This window comes from Falco punctatus (assembly GCF_963210335.1).
Source record: "Falco punctatus genome assembly, chromosome: 3".
NCBI classification, from domain to species: domain Eukaryota; kingdom Metazoa; phylum Chordata; class Aves; order Falconiformes; family Falconidae; genus Falco; species Falco punctatus.
In genome coordinates, this window is record NC_137582.1 from 80,931,576 (window position 1) to 80,953,318 (window position 21,743).

Here is a 21,743-nt window from a genome sequence, read left to right on the forward strand (position 1 = left end):
GCATTTTTTTAAGTGCTTCCTCTGAAAAAAAACAAAGGTAGGTGCATGCTACACATTTTGAAGCACAAACCAAATAGTTCCCAAATCAATTTTAACAGTTATCTCTCTGGATCAGGTTATGTGTTTCTGTACGGACACAGCAGCCTGAGATAATTCCGAAGAAAGATGCCAAACTGCCAATAACGAAGGCCTTTTCTCACTGAAGAGCTACTCTCTAAAAGAGACCTGCAAGACTTGCAGAAATGTCCTTCACCATGTCATGCCCATTAATTCTCTATTTAAGCCAGTATTTTGTTTTAGGACTGACTGCTGACAAGTATCTCTAACATGTGGCTTCTTCCATAGTTTTAGGTGGCTTCTTGCCCATTCGAGGCTTTGGATACATAATGCATAGCAGAATAGGGCATACCTCATGTAAAGTTACCTGCTTTGCTAACCTGCCGTTACTGTGCTACTTTTGTGTTTGCATCCCCCTCAGTCTGTCCACGCAAAGTAACACTGGGCTGGAGAACACAGGAAGGGGGACTTTGGGGTGGGAGCCACGCTCCTGGATCCCATCGCACGCTGGGAGGTGCCCTGGCTTTCAGCTGAAATAAAGCAGTGTTGTTAACTAAGCTGTCCGTGCTGGAACTTTAGAAGATTTCAACTCTAATCTACATAATTCTGTTTCAGTTAAATACAGTATTCTTCTTGCACCTAATAAACTTTCATCCCAAGATGAGTTCACCCACACATTAGGTAAAGGTAACTGAATATTTTGCATGTTGGCCTGTAACAGGCCTGTGATTTACAAAGCTGTATGATACGAAGAGCTAAAATATTAAAAGCGGAATCTACTTTCCATGGAGAATTTGTATGAAACCTAAAAGACCACTTGAAATTTAAACACTACATAATAGGCACAAGAGGAACAAAAGTGATGTCAATCCCTGTGCAGGATTTATTTCATTCTGGGAAAGCGAATGTTGCAGGCTATACTTGGTTACAGAAACCAACCAGAGTGTGAAGTAAAAACAGTGCAACGCACATAATACAATTCACTAGGATTCAGAATGTAAATGCCTCCATTCACAATTAGCAGCATCTTAAAGCCATGTGTGACAAGTCCTTCTTACATCAGAAAGTTATTAAATGTAAATATACAACAAGTTTGCCCTCAATTCTTAAAACTATTTAATATGGGGGGAAGTCATTGCTTTGGTAAATACAGGAAGAGCAATAACCATCCACTTGAGAAAAGAACCCTACAAAAATAAATGACAGCAACGCATATTCTTTTAGTATCATGCAACTTTTCAACAGAAAATTGCCTATTTTCTGGTTCTGCATTTGCACCCATCATTACTGTAACTGCAAATCTTATATAGTACTTAGACTGGCAATAGCCAACTGGCATCCCCGCTTCATCTTTTTCTTTGCAATATCGTGTGCACACAATATTGTGGTTAATGTTACAGAAAAGGTCATCAATGAAAAGGCTGAACTGACTGTATTACTGCAACACCATGCAAATAAATGTCAGTACAATATAGTGTCCAAACATGGGAAAGTAATTCCACAGCACTCCTTTTAACATTTCTCCAAACCCTCAGACTTCTAGGGAAAAGAAAGCCCTGAGCTTCACCCCAAACCTCACTCAAATTTGATGCTGTTTGAGCTAGCACTGAATACGTGGCTCCCTTCCCATCAAGCAGGTGACGCTCATCCCTTTCCTTTTCCTCTGAGGAGCAGCCACAGAAACAAGACTTGCATGACTGGACCGGCCAGAGGTGACCAGCCTGCGGTGATGGGGGACAGGTGAGGTGGCAGCAGTGGGACCCTTGGTGCAGGGCTGCCCCAGCTGCCCCTGTGCCTCCAGCAGCCCTTCCCTCATCCCTGCCACTCGGATGGATGTTGCTGATGAAGCAACTAACAATCCGACTCTCTGTCTGCCTAGAAGGACAGTAGGGAAGCTGAGGAATCAAATATTTTAAGCAGAGAGTGGGGCAAGGAGGCAGAGCAGGCACACAAGGGCTGGTCTGAGGCTCGAGTGCCATTTCCTCACTCTCCCTTAGCAGTGGGAGGAAGAAACACATGCCTCCTCCACATGCACAGCGGTTAAGATGCTCTGAAGGCACAGCATTTGCTGACACTACTGCTTTACTTAAAACTGGACACTTTATATTGATGTAGCAAGACTTTCAGATCCCCATCACAAAGGGCGAGCCATTTCTTGATTTTTTTAAAAAGTTTGCAAAAATACCTGACTTAGCACATGAAAAATATTTCCCAGTAAATCAGGGCTGTTCCAACTCCAAAGCTGTGGTGGGCTTTCTGAGTAGGTGTTGCTGTTGCAGGAGCAGTGAATCTCTCCTCCTCAGTCTACAAAGCAGGCTGCATGCTTTCTGAGCTCCTGCTTACTAACACCACTACTCCGCCCAGTACTCCTTCAGTGCAGCAGTGGTTGTTTGATCTATAGTATAAACCTCCTGGGCCCGATCCCCAACTGCATACACTTACATAGCTCTAACGAAGTCAGTGGTGCTGCATATCGTCACAGCAGATGAAGATCTTGCCATATCACTCTTAAATCTGACAGAAAATTCAGTATGAAGTATTGTATGAATTCCAAGTGCAGCTTGAAATCTACCATGGCATCATTTATTTTCCTAAAGTATATACTGGCGCTGCCAGACTCCACTTGAGCCATACCACACTGGTATCAGCAGAGATTTCTTTCCTAGGGCCAAGCCACAGTTGCTGCCGTCTCAGTGATGTCTCAAAGCAGCAAGTTCAGTGCAAATCCTCAGTTCTCACGCTGAGCACCAGATTGGCATGCAGCTCTCAGCTTCCCTGAAACCACACCAGTGAATCCTAGCTTCCAAAAGCAACAGTTATACTGGGATCTAAGGAACTAGGTAGGCATATTAGGTGGTTAATTCATGGAGAGTTTATAATGGGATTTTTGCCTCTTAAATGCTTAAAAACTAAAGTTTAAAAATAACAGTGGGGTAAATTTAGCTATTGTAATTTTTTTCAAAGTCCTTACCCTGGTCCTGTGAAAAGCTTCCAATGACTTATATGTTATGCTTCAGTGTTGACAAATGTAACAATCTAATTAAAATGCAAATTTTGTTATCTCAGAAGAAAATAGCCAATACCAATTATCAGCAGAGAATGCCCAAGCCACTCACCTACAGAAGCAACAGCACCTGTAACCTTGACAACCTTGCAAGAGGCTCTCTGAAGCTTCTCCTCCTCCTTCTCTTCCGCAAAACCACAGCTTTATGCTACAGAGTTGTGTCTATTTCCTCTGCAGCCTGCCCTTGCTTTTGCAGGGTCACGAGTCCAATCAGTTAAAAAATATAAGATACAGCAATTTGGTAATTCGTGTTTTAATCAACTGTTTTCATCATGTATTACATCAAATTATGGACAAAGAAATCTGTTCAACTGCAAGTTAATGTGTTTGCCTGGAGATTAAGTCACAGCAAATTTTCACCAATTAGAACTACAGTGACAACCTCTGTAATTTAACACTTTGATGTAAGCCTGCCTTGGGCTCTGGTTTGTACTCAACTCCCCAGTCGCTGCCCTTTTAATAGCTCCTTGCAGGAGGCAAACAGGTGACTAACTTCCAAGCTACGTGACAGCAGTCCCATCTACCCTGACAGTTTTATAGCATTCATCATTGTGCTATTACCGCACTTTGCAAATAACATGAACTCAACGTTTAGCTTAGCCCCAATTTTATTTATTTATTTATTTTTTTAATCAAATTTCACAGAGAGATTTCCAACAGTTACAACACGAAAAAACAGATCCTACACTTTGTCCTGGAAGTCTTGAGAACCATGACATAAGAAATAGCTGTGTTGGGTGAGATCAGAAGTCTACCTGCACCCGTAGCAGCCACAAGGAGATACGTGGGGAAGTGTATGGGGACAGAGCAATCACACGTACCCAGCTTCCAGCACTTTCTGACTCACAGACTTTGCAAATGGCTCCTGTGCGCTGAGTTAATGGAGTTAAGGGACAGACTTAATAGATTTCTTTGTGATTAACCTCTCCAACATCCTGCTGAACCCATATAAACATCACTTGGTGGCAAGGAGGTCCACAGCTCTTGTGCACAGGGTAGAACCATACTCTGTTGCTCTCTGATGCTTTGCACCTGCTACCTAAACTTGGTATTCCCAAATCCTCATAGTGGAAGAGGCAGGAACAACCACCCCACTTTGCCATGCCATTCATGAGGTTATAGACCTGTGTCATGCTTCCCTCCCATCACCAGTCCCCCACTGTTCCTGCTGACCTCCCCAGACCTCTCCCAGTTCTGCCACCTCCTTTTTGGGTTGTGAGGACCAAACCTGTGCACCACAGGGCAAGTTGTAGAAACACCATGGACCTGTACAGTAGCACAGTGATATTCCCTGTTTTGATTCCCAGTTCCCTCCTACTTCTTAACATTTGCCTTTCAGTTGTGACCACTGATGAAAAAGTTGAGCTGACATTTTCAGGACAGTAAGAATTTTATACCAGATAGGAATCTTACAGAAACAAATGTTTCGTTACACTCAAGTCAAATCTGCTGCTGCCTTTTTGCGTTACAGAGAAGTTCTACTTTCCAGCAATGCTACTTGACAGTCTTCCGCGTCCAGCAAGAATGCTCCTATTGTTCAGTAATTTCAGGAACATGCTAAGGAAAGCGAACCCTTCTCTCCCCCCCTTTCAGAGCTTTCTTCTTTCTGATGTTTCGAGAGTTCCTCCAGGATCTATTGCAGATGCCAGAGAGACTAATGAAACGCCGAGCTTGAAGAAACGTAGAGAAGCTCCCTGCCTGCATTTCAAGCTGACTGCCACTGCAGATGACCTGGGATGCCACAGCGCAAAACCAAGGACTCTTCTGCACCCCAGCTGGAAATTACACCGGGGAGCTAGGACAGCCAAGGACCAAACCATGGATAAAGGGTGGCTGTGCCTGCCTCCCAGTGCACTGAGACACAAAGAGCCTCATGCACCTGCTGAGATATTTGAAATGGGTTTTGAAATGTGCTAACGTAGCATGGCGAGACAAAATAAGGCTGCTCTGCCACATAGCACCGCAGCGGCAAGGTTTTTTAGATGCAGGCATTACTTCCCTCATCCCTCTCAAATCTAATCACTTCCTCCAGAGATGGTATCAGTACCTACTTTGTGCCCTTCCGATCTCTAATCTCTTCTAAAGGGTCTGTATCTCCCTGACTTGATTTTGTTTCCTCTCTCATGTGGATATATATAAAATATGTCTGTCTCCTGTGAAACATCATCTTGGAAGATAAAGCACAAAAAGCACCTGGCGAAAGTAGCCTGTGACTAGGACTACAGCAGGCTCTCATTCTCTCAGAAAAATAAGTTCATCACCCCTGCTGCTGTGACAATTCTGACTGCTCCCAATCCAGTGCAACCTTTTACTCGCCTCAGTACCTTTGGACGCTACTGAACCAAGTCCAAAAGGGAGTTTTCAATTACAGAAGGATTCAGGTACACATGATTTTAAGAGCAGTTTGGGACACTGAAGAACCATGTACTATTTCTGTAGTTTATCAGTGCCTTAAGATACTGGCAGCCAGAGAACCATGGCAAATATCCTAACAGACTTCCAGTAAATGTGTGTATATATATGATGGAGAAGAAAAATAAAGGTATCCATCCATTTTGTGATTTTACCTAGCTGCTATAGGAAGTAACAAAAAGGCAGTGCGTGCAGTGTGCTACCTTTCATGAAAGCAGCATTTGTTCATGCTAGATAGAGCTTTGGTACTTTTAAGATTAATAAAACCCCTCCCTCTGTTAGGATCATGTTTTGTTAGATGCACAGGGAACTGACAGATTGGAAGAAAATCTGCCAAGGGCAAAACAATTAAAAATAACATTTTGCCATCTAATTTAGAAGGATGGCTATAGCAACATCTGCTGTGAGTGGACAGACAGAAGAAAGCTCAGTGAAGTTCTTCTATAACTAAATGGGGTGATCATGTCCACCATGGCACTGCTGTGACAAAGTGTAATCACAGCTCCAGCACTTGTGTGCCCATGTGTGCGCACATGTGTGTGCAGGTGCTTCAATCTGGAAGATAAAACAAGCTATAATCTTACTTAAGAGCTGGGTTTTAATATTCTTCTTATGAGACTCGCAAGCCCTATTTATGATTAAGTTCTGTTGGTTTACTTTTTCATTTATCATCTGTGACAGCACTATCGATTAACGTTTTGTTACAGCCTCAGTCCTAGAAATTGGAGGAGTGTCCAAAAATCCCACTGAACACAAAACAAAGCCACTACAGCCGACTGATCCTTTCCACCACGGCTTCTTCCCAACTCTAATTCCCTACTGTCTTGCACTTTGCGGTGACATTAGCATCCCTGGAACAACAATGCCAAATACTACTGAAACCAGGGCTGCACAGACAAATTGCTTGCAAGAAGGGAACAGTCCATAATCCCGCCACCGCTGCTGTCCCCTTAGACTTTCACGTGTATTCAGAGAGCAGAATTTCAGATATCTGCTTTTTGTGTACCAGACAAAAAGAAGCAAAGGAACATCTAACACTACACAATCCAATACCGCATGAGCCAAACAGAAAGCCTCAGAGCATAAAAGGGCCCAATTAAATAGGAGGCTTGAGTGCCATGAAAACAAACCACATCAAACAACTTCCTCTATCAGAGAAAATATAGCAAGACTTGAATACTCAAAATGATTTTTAAAAGTCCTACGACTTGTAAAGGCATAGTGTGTTCCACCCAGAAACAGCACCAATAAGGCACGAGCTGAGCACTGTGTGTATCTTACAGAAAATTATATAAACACTTAGAAGCCAGCAAGCCGTGCATCAACTTGACACTCAGCTTTTTTACAGCTCAATTGCCACCCACATGATCAGGAAATTAGAGACACCGGGCTTGAATGCATCGGGAAAACTCACATCAGATGCCTCAGACAACAGAAACACTCGGGGACTGGTGCCACTCACCTGCAGCCCAGCTCACTTCTGGCCCTGCCTGCTGGGACAAGGTTGTCACCAATGTTACATGCACAGAAAGCCGCCTGCCTGTGCTCCCCCCAGCTCTCTGCTGCCCACTGCGCCAGCCGGGCTAGGTGGTGAACCAGCCTGAGCTAAAGCCAGCCTGGGAGAGAGGAGAGTGGTTTTGGTCTGGGTCATGCCCGGCAGTGCAGCATCCTGCACAGGTGCTCGTGGTGGAGCCCTGCAGCTGCGTGGGTGTGGGGATATGCAGCAAAAGCATCGGCTACTTGCTTGGAAACTATTTCTGAAGCTCAGAGGGTGGTCAAGTCTAAGAAAACAAGCTAATGTATCACTAAATTTTTCCTTGGCTACAGAAACTGCAGAAGCATGGCCAGGCACCGCGGGGACAGACGAACTGACAGTGGTGGTGGGATGTTGTGTGGGCTGCAGTGGGGTGAGCTGCTGCCTGCCCCAGAACTTGTAGCATGGGGGCTTAAAAGCTCTGCTGCTGAGGTTAACAGGGCTAATCCTCCCCTTTCTTAAGCTGTTTATTCATCCCAGTGACCCTGCTGAGCTCAGCAGGGTTACTGAGGGCCTGATGAAAGACCTGTTCAGCACTAAGACATCTTTGCGCTGGGAAAACATCAGCTTACTGTTCAGACTAAGCAAGCCATGTGAAATGCCTTTGTTGAAAGAACCTCAACAAGTTATCCCAAAAACTATTATGCAAATTTAAATAGACTCCACTCTTCCAAAAGCATGCGCTACAGGCCAGTAATTTAATGCATCAGAGACCTGCTGCAAACACTGGAACTAAAAGCACATTTTAATTAGTCAAAACACTGCAGCACTGGTGGGCTGTAGCATCTATCAGGCAGGTTAGTTAGGTTCCTGAGAAACAGCATAAAATACTGTACTGAGTACAGGCACTTAGGCAGTAATGCACAGGATTGTATGTGTCCTGAAACACATACTAAATGCAGGATGCTAATGAAGGAAGAGATTTTGGGAATTATTATGGAAAAATCCCTTAAGACTCCAACTAAATTGAAAGCTAAAGTAGCACCGAAATACAGTATAATGCTGCTTTGCCAGTGAAATAAAATCTAAATCAGTGTATTTTTCCAGTCACTATGGAACACTAGGTAGCAAGAAAACAGTACGCAAGGATGGCCAGTGGCTACCTACTGCTACAATAAATTATTCAATCAAACCAACAAAACAGTATCATTTAATCATCAGCTGGTTTTTTCACTCCATTTTAGAATAAATACATGGAGTACTGCTGAATCAGGGGTTACCTTTCATACTAATAACAATTTATATCAAAATACTGAATTTATTATAATTCAATCCCAGAAAGACTGTCACAGCAGACAGTGACAACACTCCCAATTAAATAATCCCATTGTAAAATTAGGTCTTTTATAAGGGCTTGGTTTGGCTTTTTTGTTGTTATTTTGGGTTTTGTCATCGTAACTGATGCTTTGGGTTTTTTTTTGTTTTAGTTAGGAGCTTAGGGGCTTGCCTACACAGACAGGTTTCTAGCCCCTCATCCAAATTCATTACAGTTGGTTTGCTCTAGTTACAGTTGTACAGATGTACTAATACATCTCTCTCTCTACATAACCTGCTGCTGAAGTGACACACACTAACCTAGAAAAAGTCATCATCGCCGAAGGAGCATCAGTTTGGGGTCTCAGACACCTGTGTAATCCCCTCATACAGACAAGCTGTGAGCAGCGTTGTTAGCTGCAGAAAAGGGAAACAGAAGTTGAGACTCATATAGGGAATGAAGTTTATGCAATAACAGAAATAAGTGGTCCGTGACATCTGAACTGCTCAGTTTCATATCCAGAGACTTTGGTTCTGTGTCAGTTTCTGTGTCGCATCTGCAACATTGTGCTCATTTTATCTTTTCCTTTGAGTTACATGACAGAAGGTAAGAACTCAGCCAAGACCCATCCCAATGCAACTGTTATTTAAAACATTAAAAAACCACATCCACAACAGACTTTAACATATGCTGAAGACTGACCACCTTCTCTCCTCCTTCTACCTTTCTTATTTAGAATGTTTCCAAAAATCTACCTCCTAAAAATAAATAATACCCTGTGCTCTTTATTACAGGGACAGAAGTGGCAGGGGGCTATGCTGAAAAATTAATTGTAATTGTTGGCATGTCATACATCACTTTAAAATACAATGAATTCTAATAACACCCTTTGCCATGATAAAAAGCTGTACTTATAAAACGTAGTGTATGGTGTAGTGCATGGGAATCAGAACAGAAACCAAAGAACTTGTTTAGGCACCAGTCCTAATAAATGACTACTATTTTTAGGTGTGAAAATCTACCAAATACACCATTGTAAGCCCTGGTTGTTTTAACATGATACTAGTATTATGTGAATATACCTGTAAAGAACAGAGATGTTAAGTTTTCCTAAGAAAAAATTCTGTGTCAACTTTAAGATGCACCTAAGTTACTGCACAACTGAGAAAAATCACAGTATTTTTATGAGCAAAAGAAAGGTTATGCTTTGCCCTCCATGCTGCTGAATCAATAATTCCACCTTTTCTTCACTTTTAATGATTTCCCCCTGGTGGTTATGAAACACAGCACTGGATGGCTTGCTTTGGAAAGACTGTATTTTGTACCCTTTCAGAAAAACAAAAAGAAAACGGGCTGCGAGAGCACGCCCTTCCTGCCCCTGGTACCCTGAGCAGTTCTGCTCCCACAGCTGGCCAGGATGAGACCTGGGGAAAGTCTGGCAGTGGTCCCTACTCCAGCACACTCCCCCCAGACAGCCGCAGTGCTGGGGATAAGCAGGTGGCACCCAACATTGCCACCTAAAAATGAGGGATCTGGTCCAAGTCAGCCATCTGCAGCCCCTGTGTACGGAGGGAAAGGTGGAGGCACTTCCAGGGGGCAAGCCATCGCACCTCCTTCAGACAGGGGCTGCCACAACGGTTCACGAACGTGGTCTACAGGTTGTCCCCTTTACCAGCATGCAGATGCCTTCCTCGTGTTTCAGCCAAATTTCTGACGTGGGCTCTTATCACTTCCTTACCTTGTCAGGGTCTTGCACAGAACGAAGACTGAGAGGCTACAATAGCATAGCAATGTGGACCATAGAAATACTCAGGATAGGAAGGGGTGCACCAAATAATAGTTATTATTCTGTTCATCAGAAACTGTCAACAAGTCAGAGCTGCACATACATGTATGCTTGAGAAGACCTCACACAATTTAGGACCATGCCTAAAGACAGCTGTTAGAAAAGCAACCAGGTACTAAGTAAATCTAAATACATTAAGTTGCAACACTGATATCCATCACTATCAGAAGTTAATTCCGTCTCATTTCTATTTGCATCACCCTTACACAACTCATGAATCAACAGCTGGCTAACAGAGACAGTCAGGAAGAGTGGGAAACCAGAAGACAGAAGGGTGAGTCATTGCAAAGGCAAAAGAGTAGGGAGCCACTGGTGTTGGAAGAAACCAAAGCAGTGGGATTGCAAGCAGGAAGGAAAAAGGCAGGAAAGCAGGCACGGTGACTGGCAAAATGATTTTATGGGATCATCTCTTTATGGAAATGGAAAGTCAGGTGATACGAAGTGAGAGACATGAATTATGAAAAATACAGGAACTGGTTTTGTTAAATGCAAAGATCGCCTCTGTGAGTTATACAAATCCTTTCATCTCAGAGAAGTGCAGCAGCACAGAAATTGCATGTCACTCGCAAGGGCAGACATAAAAGGATATGCACTGCCCAAAAGAAATTTTCCTCACAATATTGCTCAACTTAACTTCTGGTGTCTGAATCCAGCACTTACTTTCCCATGTGCTGCAAACGTAAGGCCACAATTTGATAATGCAGTGCTCTTCTCCTGTGATGTTATTAGTGCACAGTCTTTCTTTCCCTTACACGGGCATGTGAAATTGGGAAGAGCACAGGAAAGGAGTCAATGCCCTCAGAGCAGCCAGATTTGTTACGTACATGGATGTATGTCAGCTGGGTCAGAGTCTAGTGGAAGAGACATCAGGTGACGATGGTAAGCTGAATGTGTCTTTCAACATTCTCACTGCAACTTTTTAAGAGGTACAAATGGATCTAGTTTGCATGTTTAGCCATCAGCCGTACTGTCAGAGGGTGGGCTGCCTTGGCTAGGAAGATGCAACATTTTGCCCCAGTCAGCAGGATACAGACACACCTAGAAAAGAAATAAGGGCTTATTTAGAGCCTGCTTGTTTTAGCCCATGCAAGCTCACAACCTAAGCTGCCAAAAGTCATATAATGGAGGTAGTAAAGGTACCTGCTCCTCTAGGAAAGAAGAGACAGGATATTCCCAGTCTGTGGCTGAAATATTTAAATGTCCAACCACTAAGCCGAATATATGTGAGGATGCAGGCACTACCAACATTACTGAAGCTCCTGTTCACAGGAGTAGCCATCAAGCTCCATCAAAGATGCTCTGGGAAAAATAAGAAATCAGATTAGGCCTTTCATTAAATTAACAGTCCAGAAAACTCTGTCCTGACAAAAACCAAATTGACTTCCAGGCAATGGCTCCCAAGATGGTCAAGCTGGCATTGGGAGGCTGGGCTGCTTCCTAGATGACTCTTCTCTTTTTTTCCAACATATCAGACCTCTAGAACAGTTCCTAAGGCATGAAAGCTAGTCTTTGTATTTACAGTAACAGAATTATTGTAAACCTATTCTTAAATATTTCCACACATTATATGTTTCTTCTTGTAAAATTATCTCCAAAGGCAAGTATTATGGAAATAAAAATTCTGGGGGAAAAACAGCTGGTGCTTTTATGTTTATCTGAAAGCTATGTTTGTTTTCTCCTAGGCAAAACCAGAACCTTATGAAATTGTAAATGATTCCCAAGGCATGTTAAACTGATTTTCATGAAACTCAGATTAGTGCACTCCAAAAAGAGAAGTAAATAAAATGAAAGTGGCAAAACTAAAAATGACATTTTACTTTTCTAATGAAGTTATTACTCCAAAATGTTCTACAACCAACAATTAAGTACTTGATTTACGATTACAGTGTTAGCTACTCCATTTGTCTTTGGGGTATTCTTCTACTCTATGGTGATAAAAATGATCACTGCTCACCTGCTGCATACACAGCATAAGCATACGGAAGACCTGGGAAGCCGATGTGGAATGTAAGTTATTAGTTTACAGAACCCCCTAGAAGACAAAACAAAATTAAGAGAGCTCTTAATTACAGAGTGGATCCAAGTGTTGTAAAATATGTGGAAATCAGATATGTGGAAAGGGCATGTCTTCTGGAAAAGAATCAACATCCTAGTGAAGGGGGAGTATCAGCCCAAGAGGAAGAAACTACCAGCTCCTGACTTGCTCCCTATCGCAAGGTTTCATTTATTCCTGTCCTGCTCAGGGGCTTAACTTGCAAATATTTTCTTTGCACTTGATATCAGAAATTTTAGTAGCACAATATGTACTTGTACAGTCTACAACCATTAATGGATCATTAAACTCTTATTATTTCAAGTATGTGTGTAATTTATGCAAGTGCCATTGAAATCCGTGTATTAATATGCTTAAAACCTGAGTTTTTAAGAAATCTTTGTGGAACAAAAGCTTTGTGTGAGTTTTCAAGAGAGGATGGAGAAGCGGTCAAGAGAGGAGGAGTTTTAAGGGGTCTAATTTCCACTACAGAGCACACAAAGACTGGAGGACAGAAGGTCCAGTCCATAAACAGCAAACGGCTTCAGTCATACAGTATCTACATTGTTTTCCTGCCCTTTTTGTTTGTACCTTTTCTTGCTTATCGCATTGTAAACTCTTCAGGGCTGAGACCATTTCTTGCAAATTTTTTTTGCATAGTACCTTGCAAGTTAGAGCCCCAGTCCTAATTTGGAAATGAATTACAATAATTATGATCAACATTTTTCTTTCTATAGGACCATTTAGGGCTTTTCCTGACAGTCCAAATACTAATGTTAATTATTTGACATTGCTACTAAATTATGATGTAACAAATCTCATTGAACAGTGAGGAAATGTTAAAACTTAAATGAATTCTCTCATAGATATCAAAGAAATCAAAAATAAAGGAAACAAAGAATGACCACAATCAGAAGAGCTTTCAGGGCTCTAATATTGGTTAAACAAACATACCTACACATGGTAACACTCAAAAAATAACAAGGTGGTTCTGCAGTGACTGAGTTGCATATGTATCTGTATCCACCAAACACGAAAAAGGCACTCACTGTAGTGCTGTAGGAGCTGGCAAGAATTTCAGCTTCTCCACAGACTCTGTGACTATAAACCTTGCTCACGTCCCCTCCTCTGTCTTCCTTCCAAAAGGAAGAGTGGCAGCCTTTTCAGCCTCTTCTTTGCCAGCCAGCCTCAACCCCTCCAGCATGTCAGCTGCTTCTCCTCACACCTTCTCTGCGCTGGCCACAGCCTTCCTTGGGTACAGAAACAAGGACTACACGCGGTGCTCACACGTGGGTACATCAGTGGGGAAAAAATGGCACCCTCTACCTGATTCTCATTATCCTCTTCATTATGGTTAGTATTTCTGATTATGGGCCATGCTTCACTGGCTTTGTTGCCTGCCACTGCATGTCGAGCTGGTGATTGCAGAGACCTCTCTGTGACCACTCCTGAGCCACCAACTGCTGCCCAGTCTAGCACAGAGGCACTGTCTAGATTATTTACCCTGTGGGTATCACCATACACTGAACCTGGTTTGTCACCTTTTTACCCACTCCATTTTGTGAGCTACTTCTGGAGACACTTGCCACTGGCAGAGTATCGGACTATCCAAAAGAGCTTTGTACCATCCAAAACCATGGAAATCAACTGCATGCTCCCTGTTACTGGTTCACTGATGAAGATGTTGATTCCCCCAGGAATCAATACAAGAACACCTTGGCCCCCATGATGCTTGCATTTTGCTTTAGGTGACTTTTTTTTCCATGAATGTATCTAACCATTTTTCAAATCCATGCAAACTCTTAACAGCCAGGGGACACTGTAGCAATGACTTCTGGAGTCACACGATGCTGTGTATGACAAAGCACCTACATCCATTTGCTTTCTTTGAGCCTTCACCTAATAAATGCATTGAGCTAGACTAGTTCTTTTAATGTGAGAAACAGCAGAGGTGTTACTCAGAGGATGAACAGCTGAAGTTCTCGATAATAAGGATTTTCTTCTTTACAATGCATTCCAGCCAAGGATTTCAAACCATATCTTGGGATTTACGTGCTGTAAGATTAGCTAGAGGTCTATGAATATATATTTTGAGGACCTGTTCACTTCTTTAAGCACAAGAATAGCAATTATTTTTAATACATTCCCCCCTTATATTTTGAAAAAGGGAAAAGAACATAAATCCTTCAGATGAAAGTGACTGTTTTTCTTACAACTGCAGTACAGAGACACTAACCAATTTCTAACATCCCTTAAATACATGCTTGCTATCTAAATTGCATGTGGAAATAATGCTTCCAGTATTATTATTTTACAGGCTATCAAGTGATCATTTTATTTCTAAATTGCAATCACAAAGAAACCTCCCAAAACAACAGAAAAAAATTTAAGGGAAGTCTTGACCATAATGCTGTGAATAAGGCCACTTAAATGCCTTAAAATAGACTAAAGCACTTTGGAATGGAAACTCTTCTATGGAATTTGTGTCATTGGGGGTAAATTACATTAAGGAATAAAATACAGCAAGGAGTCTCTACCCTCAAGCACGAGTGTCAGTTGATTTCTACTGTATCAGGAACACTGTTCCAGATAAAAACATCACAGCAGCAGGGAAAAATATTTCAGTTATAAAGATAAGATTCTCTGAGGGAATCATATGCAAACAGAAGCAGCAGCTCTTTAAAATGCCAGCAATAAAACATACAGTTAAATGCATCATCTTTGGCTAATGCTGCAAACACCAGAACTGTCAAAGGATAATGTACTAAGTCAAAACACCCTAGTCATGGTTAAATAATCAGATTGATAAATTTAGATTTCAGATTTTAAGCCTTCTTGGCACGTTGTGTCATTTTCCCTGGACACAATGTCTTAGCAAACAAAACAACTCTACACCTGTATTTAGCTACTTAAGGCATATTCATTTGTATTAAATAAAACTGTGTTGACAAGTAATGATTTAATGCAGATGCTGACAAGTCAGAACGGGGCAAACTCTTAAAAAAGGATAAAATGTTAAGATACAATGGAAGGCAGCAAGAAAATCTTTGCTTTTCATCTCTTTGGCACTTCCTCTACTTAGCCTTTACATCTCTTCAAAGTGAAGCTTTTAAAAGTTGCACTCAGTCACTTATTTTTCCCAATAACTAATCTATTGCAAGTTCTTCCTGCGTACAACATTGCTTTTGAAAGACCATTTCTAACACAGGTTTCTGGTTAAAAGCCAGATTCCACTCCCAGGCTGTTAATAAGTGAGAAAAAACATCTAAAGGAGACGGCTAGTCTGCCTAGCCATATTTGACAACATTCAACTCCCATTACGGACAGACTTCCTATGGCTTGGTTTCTCATTTGTTTGCTTTCTATGAAAAAAAAGATTTTAAGAAAAGCTTCCACCCCAGCAACACTTTTTTTTTTTTTTTTTCTCCCTTAAGATGCTCCTCTGCGCTGTGCTCAGTTTTCAAATGTGAGCTCTGTGAAATGATTGCAGGAAGATTATGCAGAGTATTCAACCATATAAACTTAGGAGAAGAGAACATGTTGGCCACATGACAATAGAGGAGGAATGGGGGTGGTAGAAGAAATTGTGGAAAAATAAGAAAGCGAAGAAATTAAATGAAGAAGTAAGCAAGGCTCCCATGCAGAAATGTGCAGAAAACAAGGCCCAAGGCATTAGAAAGATTTCAAAGGAGCTCATGTAATATAAATCAAACTTAAGAGCACCCTTTCTTCTTCTAGCTATCAGAGCATGAGTATTTCACATCTAAATGAATTTTCTCAAATCTATCCCACTGCCAAGTCCATGTGCGTTGCGGTCCCTAGTGCTGCCCTTGGCACATTATTTTTCTTACCACCTAAGACCCCACCTTCCACATACACACAAGAAGTAACACCCTGTATGCAATTTTCCTACCTTTTAATACCTGCATTCTGTAAAATAAAACTCCTGTAGTCAGAGATTCAAGTTCTGCTTATCTTTCCATCTTCGCCTCTAGTCTCTCCATCTCTTCCTACTCCAGTCAGATTTACCTTATTTTCTTTCTCACTCTTAACTCCTCCTGATTTCTGAGATAGCTGCAGGACCCCATCCAGTAACACAACTTCATGCTGCCTGTTCAAGTACAGACAGCAGACCTGACCAGAAAGGTGCACCATATCCTCACAGACAGGCACCACAAGCAGACTGAGCTGCCTGTTGATTTCAGGAATACCATGTCCTGGCGAGGGATTTGTTTTCTCATTCTGGATGCTGCAGTTTTCATTAGAGGAGTACGTGGTACATGAATTCACCCACCCATCTCCTGAACTGCTGCAGAACATGGATAAAAAAGCTAGTCCCAGTATCTTGGCTGTCCCCAGCATACCCAGGTATGTTCAAGGTAGACTCAAAATTACTGCTACCACGTTGGTGCTTTCCAAAGCAACATGTATGTTTGTATCTCACAGAGAGTTTTGGGGTTTTTGGGGGGTCTTTTCCCCCCCGGCACAAACTAAAGAGTCATTATTAAGATTCTTACAGAAATCTAGAAAAATATACAGTATACAGTGTCTTTTGTTTTTTTCAGGAAAGCTTCAGATTCTTGAAATTTCCATGTTTCAAATCTGGCCTAGACATTGGCTTCACTTGATAGTTTCTTCATATTGTTTCTTTTTGATCTTTTCTTTTAAGGGCTTACCCAATATGTAGCATATTTAATACCTAAAAAAAAAGTTTAAGTTATTTTTTTTTTCTCCATCCAATGTGCTGTGTAACTTCACAGTTGTGGTTGTTCCTCACTCTTTTGACTTCTTGTCCTATGGTTATTACAGTTTTATAGAGTATTACATCTCTTGACCATCCACATTTTTCCTCATGTTTTTCTTGTCTTTCAATAGACTTTTCTAAGCCATCCAAAGCCTAAAGATTCCCCATAGGTTTTAACAAAAAAAGTTGCACATGCAACTTCCAAGCCAAAACATTGATGTCATGTTGCTGAAAACGGCTGTATTCATGTGCCTGTGCACACACTCAGAAAAATTAAAATACTAACTCCAAAGAAGTTCGGCCAACTGAGGAGGACTCTAATCTCCTCCCCCAGAAAGAATGACACCGAGGAAAAACAGTGAATAAATATGGGCATTTGGGCATTGCTAATCTATGATTTTAGTATCTCATAAATATATTTATTTGGATGTTCCCTAGTTCATGCTTGTAGAGTAACGGTACTTGCAGAAGTCTTAGACCAAGCAGATTGTAAAGCATCTTGCATAGCAGTTCTGCATTAATTGCAGCCTGTGAACTTCTAAGGAGACAAAGAGACACCTGTAATATTTTAACATAAATGCTTCAAGCTTCTTTTGGCATTGATTTAATGCACATAAGAAAGCAAAATGTATGATCAGTTAGAGCGCCAAAAAAATACTGGAGGATGAACTTGAGTAAGAACCACGTTTACCCATGTAAATTTGGATGGGAAACAATCCTTCTGTCTGAAGGATCTTCCCTGAATAGAGCTGCAGGACACAGCTGGGGCTCACTCTTTCCTTCCAGGATAACCAGGGGATGGGATTAACTCCCTTTGTCTATGTCCCAAACTGCCACATACCGCAAAGGTATTACAGATCTGCCACAGAACTATCTAAATGTGATAAGGATTGCTCTCTGTTGCAGGAATACGTCAGAATATCCTTAGTAGTAAGTTCTCAGGACTGTGTAGTACCTGCCCTGGCTATTTCCCTGCTTTTTGGTTTGTAAAAACTTTACTGATCTGTTAAGGAATTACTAAAGATCTGTAATCAAAAAAAGGCCAAGTCTTCAGGCTATTTCCATTCCACAGACTCAAAACAGGATGGTTTGTGTAGCTAAACTTTTGCTTTTTACTGTAAAAAGCAAGCATGTGCAACTATGTATGTGAGCAGAATCAATTAATTTCCCTCCCCACAGGATTTTATGGCCCACAGGTTGGACCAGGGATATCAGTCTAATGCCTCAAATCTGCAAAATGGGAAGTGCTGCAGTAGGTTGGATGGGGACAGACTCGGCCTGAGAGGTGAGCTAGGTGCACTCAGCAGTGGGAGGCTCTGCAGCTTCCCGCAGCAAGCAGCTAAGAAAACCACAGATGTCTTTTTGGGGTAGGTTCATAACTTTTAGCAGGAACCAGATGATTGTGCAACAGTCTGCTTTGGTTCCTGAAAGTCAGGCAGTGGCACCAGAACTGTTTGCTTTTATTTTTTTTAATAAGGGTCTGAGATGAGACTTTACAATCACTTTCTTCTTGCAGTAAATAGTGAATATCAACTATTGCTGCAAGGCTGCAGACTAGAGGAGCAGTTATCTCACCTTTATTCTCACAAAATCTGAGCTCTGTAGAGGTTTTTATCAAGTCTATTAAATAGTCCACCATGAGTTTATATCTGAGATGGAAAACAGATTCACTGACCCACAAAAGGGCGGGGGGGGGGGGGGGGGGGGGGAGTGAAAAAGTGAAAAAGTGAAAATTTTGCTCATAGCGGCACTTATACCAACCTCACCCAAGCATTAATTCTTTATGAAAAGGTTCAACTTTCATTTGCAAGAAAACAGTTTAACTATCAGAATAACAATTACATTTTCCTTTTGCCAAAACTTAAAAAAATGAACGAATGGAACTACAGGTTACCCTCTATGTCCGATCATCAGAAGCCAACGTGAGCACAAAATGGGGTTTGTTACATGTTTAAAGCCATAGACTACCCTAAATTTTACAGGCAGACATCTGACACAAAGGTGGCTAGGGATGCTGTGAAAACATACACATCTTTCTCAACCTGTACTGTATTTAATAGCATAAGTCATCATAACACTGTTATCATTTGTCAGGCTATACGTGACATTCTTGTTGCAATGTCACTAGCAGGACTTTGTAACACTTAAATAACTTCAGACTAATTTTGAGTCCCAGACCAGAAACAGTATTTTAAAACATCAACTTCAGACACGATTTGATGTGTGAATAAATTTCCTACTAGAGATGATTAAAAGTCTCTTGACAATATAGTAGAAAATCATTCCTTCTTCTACATGGCATGTGAGAAAAAAAGTATTTTATGTTTGTTTCCTTCTAAGCAGCCCACCTTTCAGAAAAAAATCTGAAAAACTTCAAGAGAATTTAAGCTTTTTTGGTTTTGAAAATTAAGGTCTTCCTGACCCCCCATATTTATCATTCATTTCTTCCTCTTCACTTTTATTGAGCCAGGAAGGTTAGCTGTGGGAAAGGAAGAAAAGAAGTAGGAAGGAGTTTTAGTAGGAAAACTTTTAAATCTCGAAAAATAAAAAGAACCACATCTGCAATAAAAAGGTAATATATGAGAAAATTTGTAAAAAAAATAATACCCTGTGCTTCTTTCCTACTTAACATTGATAAATTTAGAAAGAAACTTCCACGGACCAAAGTGTCTGGTCACTTCTATATGAGCCTATAAGTATAAGCCTATTAAGTTTATTTCACCTGATACTGAAATACACGCCTCTAGGGTAGAAAAAAGCAGATAAAGTGACATCAGCAAGACTATAGAAACACTTTAGAAACAAAAACTGCTTGAGATGAAACCTGACTGACAAACTGGGATGAACACACCAGATGTTACCATGCATGCACACCTTCCCACAGAAAGGGCCCACGGCCATCCAAATATTTCCTAAATCCCCCTCTCCTGAGCTTGTTCAATGAGAGTGACGCCACGGCAGAACCAGTACCTTTCTCCATTACCTCTGCTTACCCTGCATGCCTCTCTGGTGAGATGGCACTCTAACTTACTGCCATGCAAGATCTTCTGACATTCTTACGCAGAAAAGCTCTATACTGTAAAAAGACAAAGGGCTGTGAGAGAGGCCACTTTGACAGGAGTTACAGTAATTTCATGCATGTTTAACCACAAGGAGCTGATAGGTTGGAAAACTGTCAAGAATTTTGTTTAGGTGCTGTAACAGTATGAAAGATGAAAGTTTTTGCTCTGTGAGCCGTTTTGGGTAGCTGCAGCTTATGGCATTGCTGTGCAGCACGCTGCGTCCCAAGGACCCTGTTCCCTACTCATCCAGCACAGCCTTACACCTGCAGTGAGCCATGGACTCCATGACCACGCACAAAGGCATCTGCCCCTTGCCACAGACCCCAAACACTGGTTTTCTCCTGACAAGACCAAATGGCACAAGCAGCCTGTCTTCCTGCTGACTGTGGTGCAGCGTGGGCAGCGATGATGAGTCTGAAGACCAAATGACATCTGAGACTTAGGGTGCATCTACATATAATCAAGTAAGACACAGGACAAATGGAGGGAAGGGCTTTTTTAACAAGGGTGGGAAGAATAGGAGAACAGAATAACCTGGCTTCCCAAACTCTCACCACCAAAGCTATTTCACTTCACTAATATGTTATATAAGGCTATGATAATCCCCAAACTGATCACTTGCAAATAGGAACATATACTACTGCTTGATAGAATAATTTGTACATGCACTTGAAATTTGCATTTCCAATGAACATATCAAGTCAATAAAATCCTACTTAGGCTTTGCACTGCCGAGGATACTGGAATCACATGCACATGTGCCACTCAGAAGAGAAATCACCCCCATGTCCCTTCCATTCAATAAATAGATTAGTTTTTGATAATACGCATAACTTATCATTGTTTCTGTGTTAAGGTGGCATGCACACAGATGCATACACTCAAATTACAACAAAATTTAACATTACCTATCTGTGCAATATGAAATGAAGCACTTATTGACACATATAAACAGAGAGAGGACTACCATGGAAAGCAACTAGAAAGCAAGAATGGTTGCTTAACTGGAAATTATATATAATATATATAATTATATAATATAATATAATAATAATAAATATATAATATATATAATAGTAACATTTAATGCTCTATCAGAGACCCTAATCATGATACACGTACTACTGTATAGTAAAACTTGTTCTGCTGTAATTCACTATCAAGCAAGAAAAAACAGATGAGGAAAAGAGATTTCCACTCCCATCGTTTTAGACATAAGGAAGTATTAAAATCACTTTTTTCCAAGGTCACAAGGAAACTCTGTGGCAAATCAGAGGTTTGTATGAACATGTTTAGCAGTGTTCGTAACATGTGAAAAATGAGCCAGATGCATGGCTGTTACACACCAGATTACCTCCATTGACTTTCACGTATGAGATTGAATGACTTGGATTAATACAGCCCTGCTGAAGTACAGACCAACACTATTTTGCTGTGTATGAATATGAGTGAGGGCAAGGATTTAAGTATTTTATTTTTGAAGGTCAGCTTAAACTTTCAACATATAACCAGCACCTTTGCAAACAGGAAAGAGGTAAAACTAACTGTGTCCTGCCAGAAGGGAGATAAACCTTGAGGTACAGGGGGTGTGTATTTCTGAACAGTCACAGACACACAATCTGGCACAGCGGGAAATGTCGACTGCAGAGATACTTGTTTTGCATCACGAGATAATTTGGGAAGGACAATTGGATCAGGCTTTGAAATGGATCAGGGTGAGGCACACCGTGGCCAGGT

At 41.3% G+C, this 21,743-nt stretch overlaps 1 protein-coding gene across 5 annotated transcripts in view; it reads right to left on the reverse strand.

Moving 5' to 3' along the window:
• VWC2 (von Willebrand factor C domain containing 2) overlaps positions 1-21,743 on the reverse strand; it is a 67,448-nt gene that overhangs the window by 4,277 nt on the left and 41,428 nt on the right. Inside the window, exon 4 of one of the 5 annotated variants that reach the window (XM_080379061.1) lies at positions 18,650-19,423. The exons of the other annotated variants lie outside the window; for them this stretch is intronic. Within the exon in view, the coding sequence (XP_080235187.1) occupies positions 19,383-19,423 (41 nt within the window). The 3' untranslated portion in view covers positions 18,650-19,382. Of the gene's footprint in view, positions 1-18,649; positions 19,424-21,743 lie in introns of those variants that run through there. 5 annotated transcript variants of the gene reach the window in all.